This window comes from Medicago sativa, chromosome 3, assembly GCF_051527215.1.
Source record: "Medicago sativa cultivar Bolivia chromosome 3, Bolivia_mono, whole genome shotgun sequence".
NCBI lineage: Eukaryota > Viridiplantae > Streptophyta > Magnoliopsida > Fabales > Fabaceae > Medicago > Medicago sativa.
Window position 1 is genome coordinate 81,305,787 of NC_140751.1, and position 25,722 is coordinate 81,331,508.

The 25,722-nt window shown below is 34.3% G+C and overlaps 3 protein-coding genes and 1 long non-coding RNA gene across 4 annotated transcripts; 1 reads left to right on the forward strand and 3 right to left on the reverse strand.

Moving 5' to 3' along the window:
• Nucleotides 1-695: 695 nt before the first annotated feature.
• Nucleotides 696-2,153, reverse strand: LOC146940823 (xyloglucan endotransglucosylase/hydrolase 2-like). Its single transcript, XM_085754583.1, has 3 exons — nucleotides 1,803-2,153; nucleotides 1,408-1,601; nucleotides 696-1,320 (listed from the first exon to the last, which is right to left on the reverse strand). Exons 1-3 carry the CDS (start codon nucleotides 2,076-2,078, stop codon nucleotides 942-944), a joined length of 849 nt encoding a protein of 282 aa, XP_085610709.1. The 5' UTR covers nucleotides 2,079-2,153; the 3' UTR covers nucleotides 696-941.
• Nucleotides 2,154-5,669: 3,516 nt separating this feature from the next.
• LOC146940824 (xyloglucan endotransglucosylase/hydrolase 2-like) lies at nucleotides 5,670-10,359 on the reverse strand. The gene is made up of 3 exons (XM_085754585.1): nucleotides 10,002-10,359; nucleotides 6,312-6,505; nucleotides 5,670-6,224 (listed from the first exon to the last, which is right to left on the reverse strand). The coding sequence occupies exons 1-3, from the start codon at nucleotides 10,275-10,277 to the stop codon at nucleotides 5,846-5,848; spliced, it is 849 nt and encodes a 282-aa protein (XP_085610711.1). The 5' UTR covers nucleotides 10,278-10,359; the 3' UTR covers nucleotides 5,670-5,845.
• A 3,113-nt stretch (nucleotides 10,360-13,472) lies between these two features.
• Nucleotides 13,473-14,093, forward strand: LOC146940825 (uncharacterized). The gene is made up of 3 exons (XR_015032170.1): nucleotides 13,473-13,602; nucleotides 13,690-13,737; nucleotides 13,958-14,093. It is a non-coding gene; the product is annotated as an uncharacterized LOC146940825 (long non-coding RNA).
• PRD1 (putative recombination initiation defect 1) lies at nucleotides 13,696-21,446 on the reverse strand. Its single transcript, XM_085754584.1, has 9 exons — nucleotides 20,859-21,446; nucleotides 20,497-20,609; nucleotides 20,054-20,229; nucleotides 19,331-19,639; nucleotides 18,130-19,093; nucleotides 17,341-18,034; nucleotides 16,298-16,578; nucleotides 14,469-15,135; nucleotides 13,696-14,267 (listed from the first exon to the last, which is right to left on the reverse strand). The coding sequence occupies exons 1-9, from the start codon at nucleotides 21,294-21,296 to the stop codon at nucleotides 14,028-14,030; spliced, it is 3,882 nt and encodes a 1,293-aa protein (XP_085610710.1). The 5' UTR covers nucleotides 21,297-21,446; the 3' UTR covers nucleotides 13,696-14,027.
• Nucleotides 21,447-25,722: the final 4,276 nt, after the last annotated feature.

Consider the following 25,722-nt stretch of genomic DNA (forward strand, 5'->3'; position numbering starts at 1 on the left):
TAGATTATTATTTTTATATTATGTACAAATTAGTTATAGACGATGAACGAGAAGTTTTTTTAAGATTTAAATATGCTGAATTTGTATCTCAAATTAGTTATAACATTATGCTATTTACAGCGAGAAGTTTCTCGCGACTGGATAGCGAACCGTTTACGTTCGGCAGCTTTTCTTCTTTACTTCCATCTATTCCCCTGTTCTCCCTTGAATTCCGCTCAATTCTCATTTCTTATTAGTTGCTTTTTTGTTCGGTATAATTTCGTGGTAGATTTCTTCGCTTGAATTAGCACTTCTCAGTTTCAATCGAGCATTGCTTTTTATCTGGAGAGTTTTTATCATGAATTTATCAAGAAAAGGTCACAACTAATTAAATTTGTTATTTGGCAGAAATCAAGAGAGGTAATGGTGTGTAATTAAGGAAATGTGTTAGCAAATACACCATCTTAGAAATTTTCTTGATAAATTTTGTCAGTGTATCTATCATTTCCCGTTTCAATATTTTATTTACTTCATACAATACATATTGCTTCTAGAGTTTCATTTTTTTCTTAATTTGATCCCCGCACCATTATGATGCGAATAAAACATCATTTATACTTAATTGTCAGCAGTGAACAAAATTGAATTGCAATTTCTTATTTACAATTTAAGGTTGAATTTAGCATTTGGCAAATATCTATATAAAGAAATGAAAGTTAAGTTCTATATGCGGCATTTAGTCTCAATAGATACGAACAGGGTATACATAGTATTCTCAATATAACGAAAACTGATATGGAAGTGGTACAAGGAATTTGATTTAAGATAACCACCAAAAAAATATAGAGGAATATATAAAATCAAAGAATCATAATAAATTAAAACAGTGGCAAACAAATACATTTGACAGCAGAACCGTTATAAAATAAGATGGCTATTGAATGTTCTTCTTCATTGATCTCTCAGAACCTTGGACGCTTGCACTCAGCAGGAATACCTTCTGGGAATCGCTTAAGATCGTTGCAGTAATTATAGATCATAAAGTACTTCTGAACCCATCTCAATCTTCTTCTACCATAAGCATCAAGTTCATTGCTCTGCATTGCAGAATCAGAGAAGGAAGTGGAAGAGACAGAGGTTAACTCAGTAGCTTTGAAATTGCGGTAGTAAGCTGTAAATGGTGCTTTGGACCAATCAGTTTTCACCAAACCACCTCTTGTAGCCCAATCATCAGCGTTCCAAAGACTTGAATAGATTCTCATTGGTTGGTTCTTTGGGAATGGAATACCAATTGATTCAGCATTCTTGAAGATCCTTATAGGGATGTTATCAACTAAAAATCTGCATTTAGTTATACGAACTTGTTAGCGGTTTTTTTATAAGCGCTTAATTGAGCTGTTTGATCAAACTTAAATATATATTACTTACATAATGTGTTGGGGCTTCCAGATGATAGAGTAAGTGTGGAAGTTCTTGGTTGGGTCAAACCAAAGGTAGAATTGTTGTTCTCTGTTTCCTTTGCCTTGAGAAAACACGTTTGTATGAAGAATGTAAGGATCACCGCTAACATTTCCCAAGAACTCAAAATCTATTTCATCATGAGTTGGTCCTTGTGATGACAACTGCACCATATATGCATATAGTACCGTTATTTACCACAATACAAAAGAAGAAGCAAAACAAAAACAGAATCAAGTATTCTCATAAAAGCTTTTGATATCGTGTAGAAACTATTTTAAATAAAGTTACTTTTGGAAATGAATTAGAATATATGGTATACTATATGAGGAAGTAAAGAAAGGAATAAAAAATGAAGAACGTACGTAATAAGCAGTAACAGTTCCAGCAGAATTTCCAGCAACAAGTTTGAGTTGCATATCAATTCTACCAAATAAATACTCTTTCTTCGATTGGAAGCCAGAGCCCGAGGTTTTGTCTAGAGAAAGAGATAGAAGTTGACCACCATTGAATATCTTAGCACGGTGATCACCCCAAGTTAGATCAAAGTCTTGGTTGAAGTTAGCAGAACATGTAGCTACCAAGGAGCTAATTATCGTAACTCCAATCAGCATATTGTTCATGCCAATAGAAGAAGCCATATTAATTAATTTGACAGAGAAATATGTGTGTGAATGAGAGAGAAATATTAATGTAATTGTTGTGAAGTGAAGGATGTGTTAGAATAAGAAAAGAGGGTGTATATATATGTGTTAGGGTGGGAAATTAGAATGGAAATATGTTCTGGATTGTAGTGTAGGGTGGTGAGACGCGTGAAGGGAGTCTGGTATACCCCAAAAGTTGGTGCCAGCTTTGCAAGTTTTGAAAGCTGGAAGCTTTTGTTTGGTCATAGTTTTTAAATTATGCTTGCTTCATTATGTTTTGGGATTTTGCAACGAACCAACGTTATGAATTGCATGAATCAATAATTATCGTAGCGACCTAGTAATTAGTATGTTACATATGTAGGCAACCACCCATTTTGATATGGTTTGGACCAAAAAATTGGAAAGGAAATTAGGTAATAAAACAACTCCTCTACAATATGTTGGACAAGTTGCGGGGTCCATCTTGAGTCCTTAGCATCTATAATGGAGACTCTCATCTTTGAGGTTTTAAATGGGTCCCACATTGACACATCACTTTTTAATAATTTTTTAATAATAGTACCTAATAGGTACTCAACCACTCCAACGGAGACCCTCTACCAAAAGGTCTAATTGGGTCCCACTAATATTATTTATTTAATACACTATCTATTTTATACTATTAAAAAAAACCATGAAAATTATTATTTTAATAAAAAAGTGATGTGGGTCCATTTGAGAATGAGGTCTTAATTTAGACCTTGGATCTTTTAAGACCCTTAATTTTTTTTTCCACAATGAGAGTACCTATTAGGTACCAGGTCTTAAATGTTTAAGACTCTCCCATTGTGAATGCTCTAGGTCACATTAGAGGAGGGGTCAAAATAAGTGAGAATTACTTTTTGTGTGAAAATCAATTCTAATATTAAAAGCTATAATTTTACTTTTAAGTATAATTAATTCTACAGGCATACTCAATTTCACTTGACATCAATTAAACATGTCAAAATCAATTCTACATATCTAGAATCAATTCAAATCCTTCTTGAAGTGGAAACATACACTTGGTTGATCACAACCTTAAATAAAAAGTATTCGTGAACCTTTTCATTTTTTTTGTTGAATATATGTGTCTGAATGTTGTGCTCAAATATTGTGACTACTTAAGACTTTCTTAAAAAAAGATAGTATAACATATTGTGACTTTATTTTATGTGGAGTTCAATAGCTTTAGAGAAATTCGATGCATCAGAGTGCATATTTAATTCGCAGTTTTTTACTTCTCCACACCTTTTTTTAGGGATCACATATCCACACTTAATCTGTGAGATTCTCACCACTAAACTCTTTTTGACAAAAATAATATATAGGAAAAAAAAATTCTCTATTATTATTTCAATGTAGATTTGTCCTTTTATTAGAGAAAGGCTTAAATAGGTCTTTTGTTCCTGCAAATATAGGTCATTTGAATTTTCGTCCCTGAAATTACTAATCCTTCCAATTTGCCACTGCAAATATTAATCATTTGAAAAATGGTCCTAATTACATCTGATTAGTAACTTCAGGGACGAAAATTCAAATGACCTATATTTGCAGGGACGAAAGACCTATTTAAGCCAATCACCTCGCCCAATCATCACTTACCACATGGGCACCACGTCGCTAATGACAGCCCACCTCAGCAAAAAAACCTAATTATGACCAATTGTCAAATGATTAATATTTGCAGTGGCAGATTGGAAGGATTAGTAACTATTAGATCATTATTTACTCTTTTATTCGGGTTTGAATTCGATACCTCTAATTCTTTAACCCTTAGTTGAATGAATTGAACTATCAACCCCCTTAAAAATTGATTCAAGGTTTATCTTGAAAGAGTGTCGTTGCTATTGTAATACGACGAAGGAGTGACATCAACTCTTCAACCATTGATCATCTCACCAATTTAAAATATATATATATATATATATATATATATATATATATATATATATATATATATATATATATATATATATATATATATTCGGTCAAAATACAAGTTAGAGTGTTGAGATCTAAAGGACCTATGTCCTAACATAGTTTTCTTCTTCTCTCTTGCTTTTTTCTAGGCCAATTTTTTTTTTTACCTATTTCTTTTCTTCCACACTTTTTGCAAACATAACGTTTCCACTTTCCCTTTCCTACACATTTTCATGCAAACATAACGTTTCCACTTTCCCTTTCCTACACATTTTCAAAAACAAAAGAGAACACCTAGACATATCGTTCCATTTCCAAAGCTTTCATCTAAAACCCTAAGTCCCTAATTGACAGTTTCGACGCCGGCAAGGCCATTCCGACAACAAAAAAGTCAATGTTTTCTTATTTCACATTCAAAATGAAAAGGTCAGCGTTTTCAAAAAGAAAAATAGAGCTTCAACATATTAGCATATATATGTCATATTAATTTAGTAGTTTAGTTCCTAAATTATACCCTCTCTTCAATTAAGTACATAAACTATAAAAATATACTAAATAGTCCTTGAACCATACAAACCAGTTGAGTTACCCAATCCTCCTAAAAATTGATTCGAGGTTTATCTCAAAAGAGTATCATTGTTATTGTGATACGACAAAGGACGGTGGCAAAAACCCCCTCAACGAGGGTAATGTATTTGTAAATACTCAAACATTAAAGTTAATGAAAAAAGGAAGTGAGCTCTTAAGAAGAATGAGAAAAAAAAAGCAAGTGATTTTTGCGGTAGAAGTAGATCACCGTGTGATTTTGATTGCACGCTTAATTTTTTTTTTTTGATGAGTTTTAATTTTTCTAATAGAACTTCATGAGTAACCACGTAATAATTATTATATATTGGGTCCTGCTAACCGGTGCCCCCGGGACACTGGTTAAGCATACCATAAAAGGGAATTATTACCATAAAAGGAAACTGATTTTGACTTTATTATAAATTAATTACACAATTTTAATACATTAACTATTATATAATTTTTTTTTTCATATCCTTAACCAGTGCCCCAGGGGCACCGGTTAGCATTTCCCTTATATATTTTATACAATTTTCAAGATATGATCTAGGACTTTTAATGCTTAACAAAAATACAATTTTCTTTTATATTTTACTCCCTCCGGTCCTTATTATAAGAAACAATTAAATTTTTTGGTTCATTGTGTAAATAATGTATCTAGCCTGTATTTTCAATAAGATACATTAATTATTTTATGAACCTAAAAAGTCAACTTTTTCTTATAATAAGGACCGGAGGGAGTATATATTACTCAGTTGTAGTACTCTTAAGGAAGTCAATCTCCAATATATGAAAAATAATAAACTATAATTTTGTCTATAGCACAATTAAGGCTTAATTATGTACATCAAGAGAAATTTTCGCCATAGTAATTTTTGTAATAAACATTGAGATGAATTTGCATCATTTTCAAATTACAAGTTCATTGGTATATTCTGCCACAAGCAAAGTATTCGGGATTCATAGTGATAAAGTAATGAACGTTGAGTTCTATATGCGTCACATGTTTCAATTTAGTCTCATTAGATAGGAGGAATATAGTGTTCTCAACATATAGATTGAAAAGTGATAAGGAAGTGGTACAAAGAATTTGATTTATTTGATCATGTGCTATCTAAAATAGACACCAAAAAAATATAGAGGAATATATAAAATCAAAGAATCATAATAAATTAAAATAGTGGCAAACAAATACATTTGACAGAACCGTTATAAAATAAGATGGCTATTGTATGTTCTTCTTCATTGATCTCTCAGAACCTTGGACGCTTGCACTCTGCAGGAATACCTTCTGGGAATCGCTTAAGATCGTTGCAGTAGTTATAGATCATGAAGTACTTCTGAACCCACCTCAATCTTCTTCTACCATATGCATCAAGCTCATTGCTTTGCAATGCAGAATCAGAGAAGGAAGTGGAAGAGATAGATGATAACTCGGTAGCTTTGAAATTGCGGTAGTAAGCTGTAAATGGTGCTTTGGACCAATCAGTTTTCACCAAACCACCTCTTGTAGCCCAATCATCAGCGTTCCAGAGACTTGAATAGATTCTCATTGGTTGGTTCTTTGGGAATGGAATACCAATTGATTCAGCATTCTTGAAGATCCTTATAGGGATGTTATCAACTAAAAATCTGCATTTAGTTATACGAACTTGTTAGCGGTTTTTTTATAAGCGCTTAATTGAGCTGTTTGATCAAACTTAAATATATATTACTTACATAATGTGTTGGGGCTTCCAGATGATAGAGTAAGTGTGGAAGTTCTTGGTTGGGTCAAACCAAAGGTAGAATTGTTGTTCTCTGTTTCCTTTGCCTTGAGAAAACACGTTTGTATGAAGAATGTAAGGATCACCGCTAACATTTCCCAAGAACTCAAAATCTATTTCATCGTGTGTTGGCCCTTGTGATGATAACTGCACCATTGAAAATCATATACTTCTATTATTGACAACACCGCAATACAAAGAAGCAAACTAGAAACACAACACAAAAAATTGCTCGTGAAATTCATTGTGTTTGTATATAGAAAAAAATTGAAAAAATAATTACGTATACTAGTACAAAGTTACATATAACTTGGTTTGTGGGTTTGGTGCGGTAGAGTTTATATGTCGTGAATGCATAAATAACGGTTCAAATAACAGTTATATTTAATGAGATTAGAACATAAATAACGGTTGTATTTTTCATATGGAGAAAATTAATGCATTTGATATCAAGAAGCCAAGGTAAAGTTGCTTTTGAAAAAGAGAGAATATAATATATAAATGTGAGGAAGGCAGGAAAAGAATCAAACTATATGCATTTATACGTTTGTGAAAATCATTGTGAGCCACCACCATTTTTGCAAAAACTACACTTCATAGTTTCAGAAACCAGTGTTACAATTGTTGTGAAAGTGACTCAAAATTGGAGTTTGGAGGCTAAAATTGATGTTTGCTGAAAGTACAAATCGGTGGCCGATTTGGAAAATCGGTGGCCGATTTTGGCTGCCTTTTGGGAGGCTTTCTGTTCGGGAAAAATCGGTGGCCGATTTGGAAAATCGGTGGCCGATTTCGCGTGCTGTTATTTTTCAGAAACGTATTTTTGGGCCAGATTTGTTACAATTTTATGGGAGTTTCTTTTACTATAAATATAGGCCTTGTATCAGACTATTTTGAGAGATAGAGGGGGCTGAAACAAGGGTTTAGAAATCAAACTAGGGTTTGTATAGAGTTTGTCTCTTGGCAACAAACTAGGGTTTGAAGGTTGATTCACCTTGGGAAACACTATTAGGATTGAGTCTCTTGGTTACGGGAAGAGGCTGGGATTTGGGTAGAATTAGGCGGGAGACTTATTCTTGTAACCCATTGAAATCTCTTTTGTAACGTTACTCATCATATAGTGGAACGGAGGGCTGCTCTCTCCCCCAGACTAGGTCAATTTGGACCGAACTGGGTAAACAGATTCTTTTGTGTTCTCTCTGCTTTTCTCTCGCTGTTTTTCTACTTTTGCTTGTTTAATTGCAATTCACTTTGATATTGGTTGCTTAATTATCCCTTGCTCCACACATCAAGTTTGTTATTGGTGAGTTTTCATCGAATCCGCAACAATTGGCGCCCACCGTGGGGCAAAGGTCAAAGGATAATCAAGTATCATGGGTTCAAAGTGGGATATTGAGAAGTTTACCGGCGATAACGATTTTGGGTTATGGAAGGTAAAGATGGAAGCGGTGTTAATACAACAGAAGTGTGAGAAAGCTTTGAAGGGTGAAGGTTCGTTACCGGTCACCATGACACGAGCGGAGAAGACCGAGATGGTGGACAAGGCCAGGAGTGCCATTGTCTTGTGCCTCGGAGATAAAGTTTTGAGAGAAGTAGCAAAGGAACCAACCGCGGCATCGATGTGGGCAAAGTTGGAATCTTTGTATATGACAAAGTCTTTGGCTCATCGGCAATTCCTAAAGCAACAACTCTACTCATTCAAGATGGTGGAGTCAAAGGCCATCATGGAGCAACTTACGGAGTTCAACAAAATCCTTGATGACTTGGAGAATATTGAGGTGAATCTTGAGGATGAAGATAAAGCTATACTCTTGTTGTGTGCTCTACCTAGATCTTTTGAATCGTTTAAAGATACCATGCTCTATGGAAAAGAAGGCACTGTTACCTTGGAAGAAGTTCAAGCGGCTTTGAGAACCAAGGAGTTGACTAAGTCGAAGGACTTGAGAGTTGATGAAAACGGGGAAGGCCTAAGTGTTTCAAGAGGGAATGGTGGAGGTAGAGGTAACCGGGGAAAGAGTAGTAACAAGACAAAGTTTAAATGCTTTAAGTGTAACAAGATGGGTCACTTCAAGAAGGATTGTCCGGAGATTGGTAATTCCGTACAAATTGTCTCTGAGGGTTATGAGGATGCAGGTGCTTTGATGGTGTGCTGTTTAGAGGATGAAGGTGATGTTTCTCACCTTGGGATTGATGCCTAGTGGAGCGGTGATCGTCTGGAGAGACGTTAAACACTCAACATCAGCCTGGAGAGGCGGTGGTAAGAATACTCATGATCTACCGGTTGAGGTGGAGGTTCAAGGAAGACATAGTGGGATGTACTCATTTGCTAGTTGAGAGGTTGGAAGCTCAGCTTTAGGTGGAGTTGAACACACCGGGAGTGGTACGACTATGGAGGACCTTGGGTGCTATGCTCTAGTGGTGAGCAAGGGTTTTCTTCATGAAGACGGAAGGCATTCCGGAGGTTGAAGAATGTATAGCACGGCTTGTGGAATTACCCTAAAAGTCCAAGGGTGATTGGATGCAAGGTGATCTTCAAGGAAGCGGGAGATGTCTCGTATTGAAGAGGTATGGTGTAGTCTTGTAGAACTACCTGAAATTCCTAGTGTAGTTTGGATACAAGGATCTTCGAGAAGGCGGAAGACATTCCGATGGCTGAAGAGGTTAAGGTGTGTACTTGTGGAACTACCTGAAATTCCTTGAGTAGTTTGGACACAAGGATCTTCAAAGGGGCGGAAGGCATTCCGATGATTGAAGAGATTAAGGTGTAAACTTGTGGAGCTACTCGGCGTAGTGGGAAGCAAGGGAAAGAGCAGCAAGGTGTTGATGTTAAATGGGCATCATCACTAATTTGGAGTCAAGGTGGAGATTGTTGTGAAAGTGACTCAAAATTGGAGTTTGGAGGCCAAAATTGATGTTTGCTGAAAGTACAAATCGGTGGCCGATTTGGAAAATCGGTGGCCGATTTTGGCTGCCTTTTGGGAGGCTTTCTGTTCGGGAAAAATCGGTGGCCGATTTGGAAAATCGGTGGCCGATTTCGCGTGCTGTTATTTTTCAGAAACGTATTTTTGGGCCAGATTTGTTACAATTTTATGGGAGTTTCTTTTACTATAAATATAGGCCTTGTATCAGACTATTTTGAGAGATAGAGGGGGCTGAAACAAAGGTTTAGAAATCAAACTAGGGTTTGTATAGAGTTTGTCTCTTGGCAACAAACTAGGGTTTGAAGGTTGATTCACCTTGGGAAACACTATTAGGATTGAGTCTCTTGGTTACGGGAAGAGGCTGGGATTTGGGTAGAATTAGGCGGGAGACTTATTCTTGTAACCCATTGAAATCTCTTTTGTAACGTTACTCATCATATAGTGGAACGGAGGGCTGCTCTCTCCCCCAGACTAGGTCAATTTGGACCGAACTGGGTAAACAGATTCTTTTGTGTTCTCTCTGCTTTTCTCTCGCTGTTTTTCTACTTTTGCTTGTTTAATTGCAATTCACTTTGATATTGGTTGCTTAATTATCCCTTGCTCCACACATCAAGTTTGTTATTGGTGTGTTTTCTCATCGAATTCGCAACAACAATGATTTTGCAAAACACACAACCAATCTAATCATACACCGAATTAATTAGATAGAAAAAAGAGGTACGTACGTAGTAAGCAGTGACGGTTCCAGCGGAGTTTCCAGCAACGAGTTTGAGTTGCATATCAATTCTACCAAATAAATACTCTTTCTTCGATTGGAAGCCAGAGCCCGAGGTTTTGTCTAGAGAAAGAGATAGAAGTTGACCACCATTGAATATCTTAGCACGGTGGTCACCCCAAGTTAGATCAAAGTCTTGGTTGAAGTTAGCAGAACATGTAGCTACCAAGGAGCTAATTATCATGACTCCAATCAGCATATTGTTCATGCCAATAGAAGAAGCCATATTAATTGATTTGGACAGAGAAATGTGTGTGAGACTGTGAGTGAGAGAGAAATATTAATGTAATTGTTGTGATGTGAAGGATGTGTTAGAATTAGAAAAGAGGGTCTATATATATGTGTTAGATGGAGTGCGTTAGGGAAATTGGAATGAGAATATGTTATGGGAATGTAATGTAGGGTGGTGAGACGCGTGAAGAGAGTCTAGATGGAGTACCACTAAAAGCTGGTGCCAGCTTTGAACCTTTTGAAAGCTGTAAACTTTTGTTTGGTCATTGTTATTTTAATTTTGCTTATACTCATGGTTTGGGTTTATGCATATAACTAACGTTATGAATCAATAATTATCATAGCGTACTAATTATGATACATATGGGTAGGACCCGTTTTAATATGATTTGGAGTCAGAAAGTTGGAAAGAAAAGTAGGTCGTCGATGCCAACTGGATTTGAATGTGGATGAAGGAACCGATCTACTGATTTGAATTGGAAAATAAAGTCATAACTAATTCTAACATTAAACTAGATTATGAAGCTTTGTATTTCAGAAGTTAAGTGATCCACTTTGAATTAGTACTTGAAAAATATTTAAAACTAACGATGACAAACATCATCTTTGATAATACTAAATATTAATGATTTTATGATTGAAATAATGATTGACAACGGTTCGATTAAACTAACGAAAAATAAAAATGTAGCTTGTATTGAAATTTTTGACAATTTTAAGTGTTGATCCATGGTGCACCCTAGAACCACATCCAACTTACTTTTTGTCAAAAATCAATTTTGCATAGAAAATTAATTCATTCAATTTTCATTTTCTTTCAAAACCAAAATCGATATTACTTCCCCATAGGTTTAAGGATCAATGGATCATGCTTTAAGAATCCAATGTGATGATGCCATGTGACATGACAATAGTATTTGAATCACATACCCTAATTAATTTGAGGTTTCTGACATGAGTCACGAGACCACCAATGGCATGACGTGGTAATCCATATCGTTGTGCTGATAAATAACTTATAACTCTTTCTGCTTGAATGCTTTGTCTCTGGCTCCATAGTCACAGTTTCATTTAATTTGTCTTTTGCATAGCTGACAAATTTGAATGGAAAGATATAAAGCCAGCGAAAAGAAAACAATGGTGAAATTGTTTTAGTACGAGAACGTGAGCTGGCTCCCTGCTGCAGCCACCAAACAAATGGATAAGTTTTCCCAGAACATGTCGTTAATATGGTCCATTATGATCCCTCACCGTGTGCAGTCTCAAAGGCGGTGGTTATGCTCAGAAAATAAATCAGTACTTTGTTTAAGATTTTTAAACACATTTAAAAAAGTTAATAAATAAAAAATTATTATTATCAACTATTGATATCTTTCTTACTTAAAAAAATATTGATGAGTTTTTGACTATCAAAAATATAAAGTAAAAATAATATTTTAAGGTCATAGAATTGTATTAGTTGGAGGATAATTGAGAAAGAAATAATGTAATTAATATAACTTTGAAAAATAAAAACTGCATTAATTTTTTTTTACAACAAAAAAATTGCATTCATTTAAATTGTTCTATTTTGATAAAGATTTTTCTGCTTTGAACATTCTCTCACTTTAAATATTTTATATAAACAAAAGTCTATATATATGTATGTATAGAATGGAAGATTGGTTGAGTAAAAGAAAGGAAAGGTAGATTGGTCTTTACAAAGAAAGAAAGAAAGAAAGAAAGAATTGAAGATTGGTCTTTTGAGTGGCCTGGAAGTGTCAGTGAAACAACATATCAAGCAAATAATTAAAAAATTTGAAATGGCTGGCTGCAACAAAATTGATAATTAAGTTTTTTACTCAAAAATTGATAAGTTATGACGGTTTGAGTTGTGGCAATCTCAACACAGGTATAGTATCCATAGAAGATCCCGTAAATCAAAGTGGAGTGACGATTAATAAGTTTTATTTTTTTTTTAAAAGAGCAAAAAAGAAGTTTATTTTTTTTAAGTAACTTGTGTTTGAAAATACGCAAATAGAAAAAGGTAAAATAGTCTACAAGTCTTAGCTCAACGGGTAAAATGCCGAAATTGTTAGGTCGGACTCCATGATCGGGGTTCGAACCCCTGCACCTCCACTTGTGTGTGTGAGTTTATAATGATTTTGCCCTTTCATCTATCTAAAAAAAAGAAGGTAAAATAAAATTTATAGAATAGAATAAAAAAATATATTTTTAGATTTAAGAAATAAAAAGAGCTTTGTTTATGATTGGTGTCAGATTCAAATCGAGAACCTCAATATTGAAGCATCAACTTTCAACCAAGAAACCTCATGGAAAACAGGTAAAAAGAAAGTATTTTTTTAGGGAGAAGAAAGAGTTTTGTTTACTAAGCTTTATTCGGTCCAGGTGAGCTTACCTCAATTGATAAGAACCTTGCAAAAAAAAAAATATTAAGCTTCAATCAACTTGCATAAATTAAATGGCGGCTAATTTTTTTTATTATAAGTATATATATATTTGAAAGAAAAAAAAATAAAGAAATTTTTTCTTTCTCTATGTTTACATGATAGAACAAAAAATCTATAACTAGTCCATAAAAAGAAAGAAATTTTTTCTCTATTCTTACATGAATTTTTTCTCGATTCTTATATGATAAAATAAGTCAAAGTTTTGTATATTTGTTAAATGTGTATATTTTTGTTGCAGTAATTATCGTTGTAATTTGGTTTTCAAGAGTTGTAATATTTTGTGTGTAAAAAAATAAATAAATAGTTGTAACATTTTAGTGTTGAAAACACTAAAATTATATAAAAAAATTAAAATTTAAACCCACCCATGGGCCTTGGACCTAGTTTCTTACAAATCCTCTCAAAAAAAAAAAAAGTTTAAAAAAGTTTCTTACAAATACTCATGCAAGTATTCATTTGAGTTAACTTGAAATGAATTGAAATTTTCTCTTATGAGAATGAAGAGCGAGTTACCTCTCTTCTTTTTGGTTGTTGAAATGTCACCCTAACTTTCACATACGTACTCATCCAGCAAGCAAAGAATCTACCGAATATCTTCACTCAACAAAAATTACCCAAATTTTTTTAAATATTTTTTCAATCACCAAAGCATTTTTGGATACTCACCCAATAAAAGAATTCACTTGGCCTAGTACTTAAGTACTTCATCTCACTTGGCCTCGTGCTTAGGGGTTATGGACCATGACCTGGTTATGGACCATGACCTTCATAGTTTGGTTGCGTACTCGCACACTTTAAATAGAGAAGATCTACCTCTTCTTGAAAAATGTTACGAGTCAGACTACTGATGCTCATCTATAGTCATGAGAGGTGTGAATTCTTTCATGAACTTTTTCATTTCAATATGAATTATTCGAAATATTGGATAGAAACTGAGAACCTAAGTATTTCATGCAGAAGAAATTTGATCGCTAAATCCCAATTGCAGTAGGTTCTCTAATTAAGGTACTATGTGTGCATAGTTTCAATTTATAAGAATAAAAGAATTAAATTAACTAAAAAAAAAAGGAGTAATCAAAGTTGCATATCGTTCATACTAAAATGACTGAAAGTTCGAGTTTTAGACATTTACCTTTGAGTAGCAGAAACCAAATTTACATGTTTTAGTAAACACTGTCTTCATAGTCAGAAGAACTCAGAAGTGTTGGTTTGTCGTGATACCCAGATGTGCCCACCAGTTTTATCAGTGGAAGGATCCAAGCATCCAATGAATTAGAGTTTCATCAACACTGAAGTTATCTGCAGCTATTATCATCTACAGTCAAGGTGCTGAAAAACAACTCTATTTCTTCCAAGAGCCTCTTACCGCCCAAACGAATCCCCCAGGAATCCATATCTAATGTATCTGGTGACATCAAGTCAATGAGATAGCAGCAAACATCTCTAAGATCATATGATGCGGCAAGAACCTTCTTTATTGGTTCACTTGGGAGACCGTCTTGAGCATTGTTAGTGTACATTTGTTTTCTGCATTCCTGTTAATATCATAAATGGCACAACTATGTAATCGATAGTAGTTAACTGTGTTCACACACCTACAAGCTTCACATGTTTTTCTTTCGCTAAATCACCCATTATCAGCGACAATAGACCTTGTCGTTAGATATATGTGGAAGAAATTTTCTACGTAGTTCACAAATATAAATAAAAAAATTAAGATGAAAGGAGCAAGTTACCTGCAGCATTTGACTTATAGTTGCAATTTGCTCAGTACTTAAGAAGTCAGATTTCAGTAGTTCTCGAAATAAAACCAAAATTTCCGGGCTCAAATTATTAGCAGCAAGGTTCTCCAGTATGCCAGATATGCATGAATTGTTAAACACAGATCTCATCCACTGGGGGATTTTATGCAGTTTCAGCAACGCACTAGCTACAAGGACTGCAGGCGTTTGATTGTTCATGAATGATTGTGATGCTAAAGCAGGAGCTGCCAAAGATACTGTCATCTCCTCTATAATCAATCTACACCAACTGCTCTTTCCTAACTGTTCCGTTTCCTTTGCTAGATTTTCCCACCGCAGAAGAATTGACAGACAGAGTGCACAATTGGTAGCCACTCTAAGATCATTATAAAATACCAGCCCTTCCAAAATACTCCTTATGGACATTAAATACCCAACAGTACATTTCAACTCTTCATGTTTAGTGTTTATTTGATCTGATATTCTGTTGAACAATTCTAACAGGCTGTAAGAAGCAATAATCTTGACAACGGGAGAACCAAAATGCAGAAGTCTGCACAAATCATGACAATGGATGCCTACGAAAGCTAGTGGTTCTGATGAATTCATTGAAACAAGGAATTTTTGCCAATCCATAAACCCTGGAAGGATAGCGTGCAAGCTAGAACAGAAAATTTAGCATGCACAACATGTTAGAGATCACCCATGTTTCTGTTACAACATTGATATATTTCTTTACTTTTAGAAAAAATTGCGAGGAAAGTAAAATGTAACAAGCATTTAACATGTTAATTAAAAACTCAATAATACCTTCTAGAGTAAACATTGTGTAGTCACAAAAAAGTCCAACAACTTCTCAATTTATAATAATATATAAAAATGGAAGTGTGACTTGTAGCTACAACATCTCAATTAGTAACTACTCCTTTAATATTAGTGTAACTCTGCTTTTCACCTTAATAGTCTATGCCTTAGTTTGTGTATTTTTGTGGTTTACTTAAGTTTAACTCATGTTCATCATACATAATTGATAGTTAATGAATTGATGTCATTGCTAAAATAAATTATTAACAGCATTTGAAGATTATGAAAAATAAAATCCACCAGCTTCTCTTCTTTTTCATGTGGTTCTAATTCATATTTATTCATCAAATTTATTACTAAGTTATCTGGTTAAGAACTAATTTTACATTACTCTTGACAGTGGTTAGGGTAAAGGGCTTAGTAAAGAATATCTAGCTTGGAAGAATGCTCCTTCCCGTGCCCATTTGTTTTGTTAGACTCTAAGTTAACTAACTAGTTATCATTAAAAAAATTATTATTCTCTTATAAAAGTATAAGTAAACAATTTTGAATGACACATCATATTAGAATATTGATGCATTCAGTATTGAAAAAAGTGGCTATTTAAGGTGTGTTTTTAAAATTGTTTTTCCATAATCCATATCATTCATTAATGATATAAGAAGTATGCATTCTGGGTTACACTCTTGGATGTGCAACAATATATTTTCTGATACAATTTAAAGAAAGTTTTCAAAATTTGCAACTTTGAAATATCAAATTATAATGAGAGGGTCCAATTTTATATCTCTAACTATTAAATGTTTTCTAAAACAAATTTTAGGCACCCGCAGGATTTGAGGATCTATGTCTAGTACAATAATTTAAAACCAATTTTATTATATTTTTAAATCAGTATTTTAATTTATCTAATTTTCTATTAACTACTACTCCCCCTCGAGCAGAAATTGGCCCTGCAGAAATTGTTCAAATAAAAAAGTGCTCTTTTATTTTACTAATATTGATGCAAGCCAGATTACCTTTTAACAGCAAAGTAATGAAGCAAAAGAACAAATATTAAAGTTTCTCCGGTGCTTGTTCCCTCGTCATGGTCAATCAAAGCCGGTCCTTTTGAAGAAGCTGCAAACACTATAGTATTGACAACAGAGATTATACAAGTATTAAAGAGAATGGTCTTTGAAGTCTCTTCAAGTACTTCATTGGTGGAAAGATGTAAAATCAAGGAAAGAATGCCAATGACGAAGAGACTTTCTTGACTTAAGATATCTGCCTCTTTTGGTGGAATAGAGTACTCCATCATCTGCAGAAGTGGTACGTGCTGTTAGAACTACAAAAATTATTGACAGAATCTCCAAATTTTCTAGTAAGATTAGGGATGCTTGCTATGGAATTATTGTGGATATATTGCAGCATCAGAACACAATATTTGCATTCCACTTCATCTCTACCTATTTTATAGTCTACAATTTTTTCCTGTATTTTAGATTTTGTCAATTTAGTTCCACTAATCATAAGTGTAATCCATCTCCATTTGTTTGTGACCCCTTATGTCTATTTATATGTCATACAGTTTACAATGAGCATTGTGTTCCATATATCAGTATGTTTTGCCATATAGACCATGGCTTTGCCTTGCCTAAAATATGGATGTAAAATAACATCCTTCAGGATATTCCATTCAGGATTTCAAATTTTGAAATTGGGAAAATGACATCCATATCAACAAAATGTCCTAGTCAAAGAGCGATGGACGGGTTACAAACCACATTTCTTCTGATAAATACCCAGGTATATTGGTGCAAATAGAAAATCCAGGGACCCAGTCTAAAGCAAGAGTAGATTGGAAGGACGAAAAGTACTCTACTCTGGCCAAATAAAAAATTTATATAATCATAATAAAGAGAATGCTCTCCAAATTTAATCACTACTACTGTGATTTGATACTTCAAATCACAGTAGTAGTGATTAAATTTATATAATATTAATAACTTTTTATAATAAATTAACATTTTAGTTTCTGAAAATGGGATGCAACATGCATAATTGAAGTTCAGTTACTCACCTCCATGGTTACTGCAACCCAACTCTGATCAGTTGATAGTGTTTTAGGATGCACTGAACTCAAAGTGTTAAAAACCAAAACCAAGATGGACATGAAAGTTGCTGTGGAGAAGCAACAAGTCCTGATTGTTGTTCCTATTCCATTCAAAGATAGTTGGTCAGAAGCAGCTGGGCATATATGAATCATAGTTGCCATTAGATTCAGAACAGAAATTATATCATGTTCGTGGCCTTCTTCCTCGGCTAGCTGTGCCAATAAGCATACGAGAAGTCTAGCTCCATAGTTATCTTCAGAGGATACTAACTCTGCAAGTATCTGTACATTTACAGTTTGGTTATTGTTTCCAATAATCATGTCATCCCCTTCTAAGTTATCGTTTCTGCAGAATTTCAAAATCTGATGACACAGTGAGTTGATTATATTCTCTTGTTGAAACAACCACTTTAATGATACTGTGTGAATTCTTGCAGAAAGTAAATCCCATTCACCATTGTTTATGAGCTGGAATATAATCTCCTCAGCTTCTCGACTATAGTGAATTTGATAGTTCATATTGCCAAGACCCCTCAACAAACTGTAAAGATTCACCAGTCGAGTCACTGTCAAACTATCAGTTGTCCAATTATGAGAGTCACTGCTATTAAGAAGAACATACTGTTCAAGAGAAGCTAAAGCCATATTATCATCTGCAAGTCTGGCAATGAAAATCAGACAACTGTTAGTCAAAAGAGATCTTGGTGAATTGTTAATGAGGGCAATAAGAGTCAAATGGATTTGGCAGTTCACTACCTTTCATCATATAATGAACTGGTGTACATAATTAGCAAAGCAGCAGATTGACAAGAAGAAAAATCCAAACTGTCTGTACTTCTTTGCCCCAGCATAAAGAGTAAATCGACAGGGTCAGAAGGCAGGTGTAAAGCAGCATCTCTAATAGGTTGTCCAGTATCATTTCCTAATAGAGAATCTATGAGTGAACCAAGTAACAAATATATTCTATGTTTCATTCTATCACCTGCAAATAATCCCAGACACCCGTATGAAAAACTGAACCAGCAGAATGACATCAAAGTCTCTGCGAATTCCCTAGAATTAATACTACAATGCAGAAGCAGTATCGAGTCAAAAATTTCCAGCAAACCCAGGATAATTTCTTCTTCCATTTCATTGATGCCTGTTGCAAGCCAGGGCAGTAAATGTGTTCTGCATATATCTAGAATCCCGCTTCTAAGTTCTAGTTTGCTTATGTGAGTGGAGTTTTCATCATGACTGTAGGCATATGCCTCTTTAAGTAGATAGAAGCATTGCAAAATCTGGTTGATATTCCTCTCAGAGACATAGAGACAAGCTAAGATGGCATGTTTGACTGCTTCCTCAATTGATTTTGACAGATCTAAAGCTCCATTACAAGATGGAGATCTCATAAGAGCCACAAATACTGAGCAAGCCATTATAAACGTCTCAGGAATCATTCCCATCTCCCCATCAGAATGCTTTGTAAGCATTTTTATCAAAACAAGGACAAGTTCCTCCATCTGAGAAATTGATACAGCTCTAGGGCACTCAGAAATGCATTCATAAATGAGCTTCAGTGTCTCATATTGAACTGGATGAAAAGGAACTTCAGTCACATAACGCAGTACAGGAACCAGAGTTGAAAACCCAACAACCAGCCTCGGTCTAAAAGCTTCCTCTGAATTCGATAATAGATCAAGTACCTGAAGGCACATCTTGACTGCCGGATCCTTATTCTCTGTTCATTAACAAAATAATTAGTATGCTGCCTAGTTATAACAGTAAGGTCAACATTAAGTTATGCATTCACAAGCTTTTAATGGGAAAAGAGAAGCCAAGCTATATCAGAATAGTGTAAACTTTATTAAGATCATGAGGCTATAAAGTATACAAAAATTCCTGCATGGCTACAGAAACATCTTTTCATCAAGGCAAAGAGCGCATGCATTTACCAATTTCTGCATAAAATTCTAACCTGATAATCTCAATATTTCAAATAAATAATCTGCAATATTTTCTTCCACTAAGACTTGAATCTGATTGCCTGAAGTCCCAACTGAAGACAAATAATGAAAGAGCAAATCTAGAGCGCCGATTTGGACTTGGCTGACTGATGAAAGCAACGGGCCTTTGATTGCTTCGGCAAACAGATTAACCAGAGATGCTCCCTCTGGTCCATCTTCAGTTTCTTTAGAATTAACTTCACCAGATAAAGACATGTTCCCAGTATCATATGCAGGTTCTTCCCTGAGCAACTGTCTTTGAGCCAGCATTGTCAAAAGTGCTGATGAGCAATATAAGACTATTAGTCAATAAGACAAGAATGGAAATTGTATAGCAAACTTTCCTACTACAAACCTATTCTGTAAACTGTGGCTACATTGACTTCTTAATCACCCTAGAATGTTTAATGTTAATAACTCGTCAATAAGCGAGAAACTTTAGTGCTTAGCGGTGCATACTTTTTGAGAGAGATACTAGCAGGAAATCGACCTTTCTGCCGACACTCATGATATAACTTGGTCATCAAAGGGAAAAAAAAGAAAAGAAAAGAAAAGAACATCCTATTCTATTGTCACTACCTGTCCAAAATAAGCTTACCAAAAGGGAAAAACAAATAGACACCCAAAAACAAAACAAAAAATTACAAGCATTCTTTTCAACTAACAAGATATTGAATTAAAAATCGATAACGAACCAATACAATTCAAGCGAACGTCATCATTTTGAGTCTTCAAGAGAACATCTCCCAACAGGTACAAAAGCTTTGGACAAAAGGGAATCAACATATCACTTCCATCACCCTCATCCGATGTACTCTGAAGAGCAAATAGTTTGTAAAGCACAAAAAGGACTTCTCCACGAATCTCCTCACTGCAGAGCAAAGTAAAAGACTTACAAAGTGTAAAACAAACCTAAAAGTTGATAAATCACAACAAGATGACAACATTCAATATGAATAAACCATCACTTTAGTCTCTGAACTATCAGTCTCTTTAACAATTTAGTCCCTAAACTATATAAATATAATAAAGTCGTACCTACAGTACATGAAATCCGTCAGTTTAGTTTAAAAAATCTTTATAGCATAAAATTGGAGACTAGGTGATAGTTTAGGGACTAAATTGATGATTTTCTCACCTAGGCAATTGAAGACCGGTAACCAGAACGGAAATGAGGCTATATACATCTTTGATGTGTACATGAAGATCATCCTCCTTCTCACAATTCAGAAGAACCCCTAGGCAGTGAAGCTTTACACACATAAACAACAGAAACAGTTCATCAAACTTTTCATTCACTTTATAAACTTACAGTAACATTTTATTTTATAGAGGATTTCGATTATGTGCAAAGCTTAACGAGTAACTTCTAATCAATGCATGCACAAAATAGATCCTCATATCATATTAATCACTGATTTCAGGTATTATCGCATTTAGCAATTGCAATCAAGTAATCAACCCGTAGAATTTAAGATCGGAAACTGAAAATGAAATTACCGAGTGCAATTGACGCGAACTCCAACCTAAAGCACCAGAAGAAACGCGATCTGAAACCCTAGCGACGAACTCACGGCAAACGGAAGGATCGGATGAAGCAGAGAGGTTGAGGATGAGATGAACGAGTTGTTCGGCGATAGGTTCATCGTCGAAAGAGGAAAGAGCGGCGACCAGAGGTGAAACAAGGAAGTGAGAGTGAAAAGTGACGATGGAGTGAAGGAATTGAGGAATGGAGAGAGAACGAGAGAGCTGTGAGAGAGCGTAAGAGACATGGATAGTTGGAGATGAAGGGTTAGAGATGAGGTTGGAGAAACACACGAGGCAGATCGTACCGCCTTGGTTTGTTTGAAGGTTTAGAGATGAACGGTGGCCTTGAGAACAGAACCACCGTGAATCGCCATCGTCTTCAATATCTATGCTCTCTGAATCCATGTTCATGTTCAAAATCAAAAGTGACAGTGGAGAATGGCGCCAAATTGATTTTCTAACTTGGGATTGGGGTGTTGTTATTGTTACTTACACCCTCACTTTTCTTTTTTAAACTAAAAACTAACAAATAATAGATAAAATAAATATGTATTCAGATTTATACATGCAGTGTAACCAAAAAAGATTTATACATGCAGTTTGGTTCAATTTCAAAAAAGAAATTTGAAATCTAATCTGAATCAAATTAATTTTATAAAATAAGATCCAAAAACATCTAACAGTATTTAGTTTGGTGCAGTTTTCAATTTTTTTTTATGAGTTTATTATGTGGATCGATTTAGATATTAACCCTCCTACATACAAATGATGATTCTCATTCCCTAATTAGAACATTGAATTGTTGGAATATTTAATAGAAATAGCAAAACCATAGATGACGTATTAAAAATAATATTGATGCAGTAAATTGTATACCTTGTATGATCAAAAGGTCATTTAAGGGCGAATGAGCGAACCTTGTGAGAAGTTAGGGTTGAGAGTCTTCTAGCTCTTACTGCATATGTTTATGTCGGAGAGTGTGTTCTAACCTAATGGGATGGTTAGAATATATACTTATCAGTTGAGGCAAGAACCTCTTGACGAGCTTACATAAGAGAACAGTCCAACTCATCACGAATTGTTCACAATACAACCCATTTGAAATACTTATTCATATTTTCAATAAGTGCATTAAGATGTCTTTTACACCTAAAATTTATCACTATGTCATCTTGTCTCAGGTGAAGGTTTTAATTTTGTTTTAGACTCTGGTCTTTGTTGTTTTGCTTGAAAAGTGTTGGCCTCGTGTTTCGCATGTATTGCATCTTGATATGTTGATGGTCGCTTATTGAAGGTTGAGTTTCGTTTAGTAAGCTATGGTTATTGGATCTAGTTTCAAGAAATAGGTTACGCACTCGAGCTTGTTTCTGGTTGATGCTTACAAACATTCACACTCCACTTTTTTTTTTTTTTTTTTTGCAATCTAGTATGTGCTCTGTGTTAGGTTCGCCAGATTGTGCTTAGGGTGAGTTTATGTTTGTTGCACATTTGAGTTCATTAATTCATAGGGGTTTGCTCCATACCAGTTTTGTGTACGTTGTTTGTATTGTAACACTCTTTAGGGTTGATTTTTACACTTTTGTGTGGTTTATCAGGTCATGTCTATGCCTCCCAGTACTCTGTCTTTCTCTTTTTCATTTAAATTTGTTTTGTTAAAAAATATTCTTTGAGATAAAAAGTCATTACTTTTGAATTTTTAAAGTATTACACAACAACTACATTTCATTCGAAATTGATTTGGTTAACGATGTGAGGACCTATTGGATAGGTAATATATAAGTATTTATGTTAATGATTGTTGAGCCTTGAGGTCTACCATGATCATGTTGAGCTCTCGAGTCTAACTCGCCTAAAAATTTATTATCAACAAGAAATTTGATTTGGTTAAGTTCATATAAAATTTGCATTAGTTACAGTGAATCTCCTGCAATCTAATTTTTCTTTAGAATATATTGTCTTAATTTAGTAATTTGAATTGTTATCTTTTAATATTTTTATATGAATAATTACCTTTTGTGTGAATTTTGATCTTTCATATGAACTTTGATATGAATTGTGTTTTTTAGGAAAAAAAACTTATAACATTTCATTAGATATCAAATCAGTGATAGTTACAATAAGTTTTCATCAATATAAGTGTGGAAGGTAGATGAAAATGGGGCTACTCTTGCCAACGCATGAGCAACCTGATTTTCTTGCATCGGAATAAACATGGCATGAGAGTTTTCAAAAAATAAATTACAATTTCATATGACTCCAAATTATGTGATATCACCGCTACCTTTACAAAAATAGTCCGCCACTCTTTTCAAATCAAGATCAAAATAAACATTTGCTAACTATGTTTCGTATTCACATAATAGCATGATATAAGCCCACCTCCTCCCCTACGTCTACCGAGCACACCAGGGGTAAACCATAGAGTTTTAGAGAGTACACATTTTAACTCATTGTCGCAAATACATATACCAATTCCCACTTTATCGAAGGAGTGGGAGAAAGAAGGATCAACATTACATTCATACTATCCATGTCCCGACCTCATCCATTTATGCTTCATGTTGGCATCATATGTCCGATATGCGGCCAAAGACCATTTGTACGCCAAACTTGAATAGACATAGTACACTCAAAGAATATGTGGTTGTTATCCTCATAGTTAGCATTGCATACGACACGGTTAAGTGGGCATTGTACGTTCTACTCAATTGAGCTCGAGTAGGAAAGTTTACAGGGACTCCAATATCCTTCTTCTTCGAGGTTGTCATCCTCCAATCATCAAGCTAGTGTGTTGCTCTCTCAAGAATTGGACTACTTGATTTCACATGTTGCCATATCCACATATTTCTACTTTTCTAAAGGTTTAAATGCATCTTTTAACCCTTAACTTTTAAAAAATTGTGATTTTCACACTCTAACAAAGCAAATTACAATTGTGTCATCTATTTTTAAAGAAATATGTTCTTTTGACCCTCTATCTTTAGGAAAATATGCTCTTTTGTTCACTTATCTTTACAAAAATTGCGATATTGGACCCCTGTTTTGGAACACGTGACGTCTTCTCTGCAGTTTTGCAAGTTATTGTTTGTTAATGATCAAAATTGCAACTTTTTAAAAGTTAAGGTTCCAAAATGCATTATAACTTGGTTTTTGCTCAAATTCAAGAGAAGAGTAAATTTGGTCGCTCAACATCGTAATGATGTTGCATCGTCTATTTAATGCGACAAAAAACCAATTGAAAGCCAAACTTAAATAGACAAAGGACACTCAAAGAAATATGTGGGTTTTATCCTCATAAGTCGCATTGCACACGACATAGTTAAGTGAGTATTTCCTAAAAAAAAAAAAAAAAAAGGTTAAGTGAGTATTGGACACCCCTGCTTAATCGGGCTCGAGTATGAAAAAAAATACCTACAAACTCTCCGCACAAAGTTACGCACTTTCGGAGGAACTAGATTTAATTCTACACCAGATTTTAGGAACTAAAAAAAATGATTACAAACCCTAAAAAATATGTTATAAATTAAAATAAATTAAGTAAATTAAAGTCAGTATAATAAAAATAGAAAATGCGGATAAAAGGTAATAACTTAGATTTTTTTTTAAGGGATTTAGATGAAAAATAACTCAAATTTAATAAGTTTTTGAGGGATTTAGATGAGAAATAACTTATAATGTTTGTTATTGAATTTGAGATATTTTCAAGACATTTCTTTAGAGATATTTTCTTGGCTATCAGCAAAGAGCATTTGCAAGCTCGAATTAACTTGCAACTCATCCTCTGAGTTATTGGAAGAAACACTTTTCAAAACAAAGCATGCACATAATATGTTTGGGAGGGATGACACATGCTTCTTCATTCTTCAACCCGATCAAATAAATCAAAGGTACACTAAAATTGTAGAGTTGCATTCTTTACCTCAAAACCGACGATCTTCTGGTGTCCTTAACAACGTTTTGAGTTTCCTATTAAATTCAGTTTGAGTCTTAGCTTCTAGTAACGGTTTAGTTGTTGGCCGCACCATTATGATCATCACCCAATTGAGTTTTTAATATGTAAACTAGTTACAAAGACTTGGTCTTCCATTCCTACCACCAAGTCACTTCAAAGAAAGCATAATTCTGCTAGTATAAACCTCACATGTTAGATCGCTCTTTAGATGACTACAAGGTGTTTCTTTTTGAAAACTCAGGTACTCGGTTACCAACTTTTTATACATGTAGTGTTTATCATAGCAAGGAAGATGTGTGGACAACAACAGAAAGTAGTTTTTCATCTGGTGGTAGGAAGATGAAATTTGACATGCCTGTGTTTCACAAAGGAGGCCACCATTTTATCTCAAAAATAGAAAGAAGAACACATGCACTTTATTTTATTATATATCAAACCAATCGTTTGTTTTTTGGGTACCAATGTTTCCTTAAAAAAATATGAAAATGTATGTCTTTTTTTTTTTTGTTCAAAAGATTTTGTAAGTATCAATTTTACCATTATCATCAGTATTATCTATTTTATCATGTTTTGTTTCTTTTTAGAATAAATAATAAATAATTTTAAAAAAATAGATAAATAAGTTGTTAGTCCTTATAAAATATGTTGTATCTCATTTTTTAAAAAAATTCACTCATGTTTAGGATGTTATAATAATCTCAACCACAAAAATTTAGAATTTGTTTAAAAAATGTGGATTAAATGTAAACTTTTAGACAACAAAAACTTAAAATTTTGCAAGACGGCTTTCTGCAATGAACTGAACTTTTTTGCAAGAGGAATAATGAACAATTTATCATTTAGAGGAGCCAAATCTCATTTTGTCTATCTATAAAAAAAGTCATT

What these genes read in the sequence shown, in the direction of transcription:
- LOC146940823 (XM_085754583.1), bottom strand. Translation starts at nt 2,078, where the DNA reads ATGGCTTCTTCTATTGGCATGAACAATATGCTGATTGGAGTTACGATA. An exon ending in GAACTGTTACTGCTTATTAC is followed by an intron (nt 1,602 to 1,802) that starts GTACGTTCTTCA and finishes TATATGGTGCAG; the next exon opens with TTGTCATCACAAGGACCAAC. An exon ending in TGGAAGCCCCAACACATTAT is followed by an intron (nt 1,321 to 1,407) that starts GTAAGTAATATA and finishes AACTAAATGCAG; the next exon opens with ATTTTTAGTTGATAACATCC.
- LOC146940824 (XM_085754585.1), bottom strand. Translation starts at nt 10,277, where the DNA reads ATGGCTTCTTCTATTGGCATGAACAATATGCTGATTGGAGTCATGATA. An exon ending in GAACCGTCACTGCTTACTAC is followed by an intron (nt 6,506 to 10,001) that starts GTACGTACCTCT and finishes TCAATGGTGCAG; the next exon opens with TTATCATCACAAGGGCCAAC. An exon ending in TGGAAGCCCCAACACATTAT is followed by an intron (nt 6,225 to 6,311) that starts GTAAGTAATATA and finishes AACTAAATGCAG; the next exon opens with ATTTTTAGTTGATAACATCC.
- PRD1 (XM_085754584.1), bottom strand. Translation starts at nt 21,296, where the DNA reads ATGAACATGGATTCAGAGAGCATAGATATTGAAGACGATGGCGATTCA. An exon ending in GTTCGCGTCAATTGCACTCG is followed by an intron (nt 20,610 to 20,858) that starts GTAATTTCATTT and finishes ATGTGTGTAAAG; the next exon opens with CTTCACTGCCTAGGGGTTCT. An exon ending in ACCGGTCTTCAATTGCCTAG is followed by an intron (nt 20,230 to 20,496) that starts GTGAGAAAATCA and finishes TTTGCTCTGCAG; the next exon opens with TGAGGAGATTCGTGGAGAAG.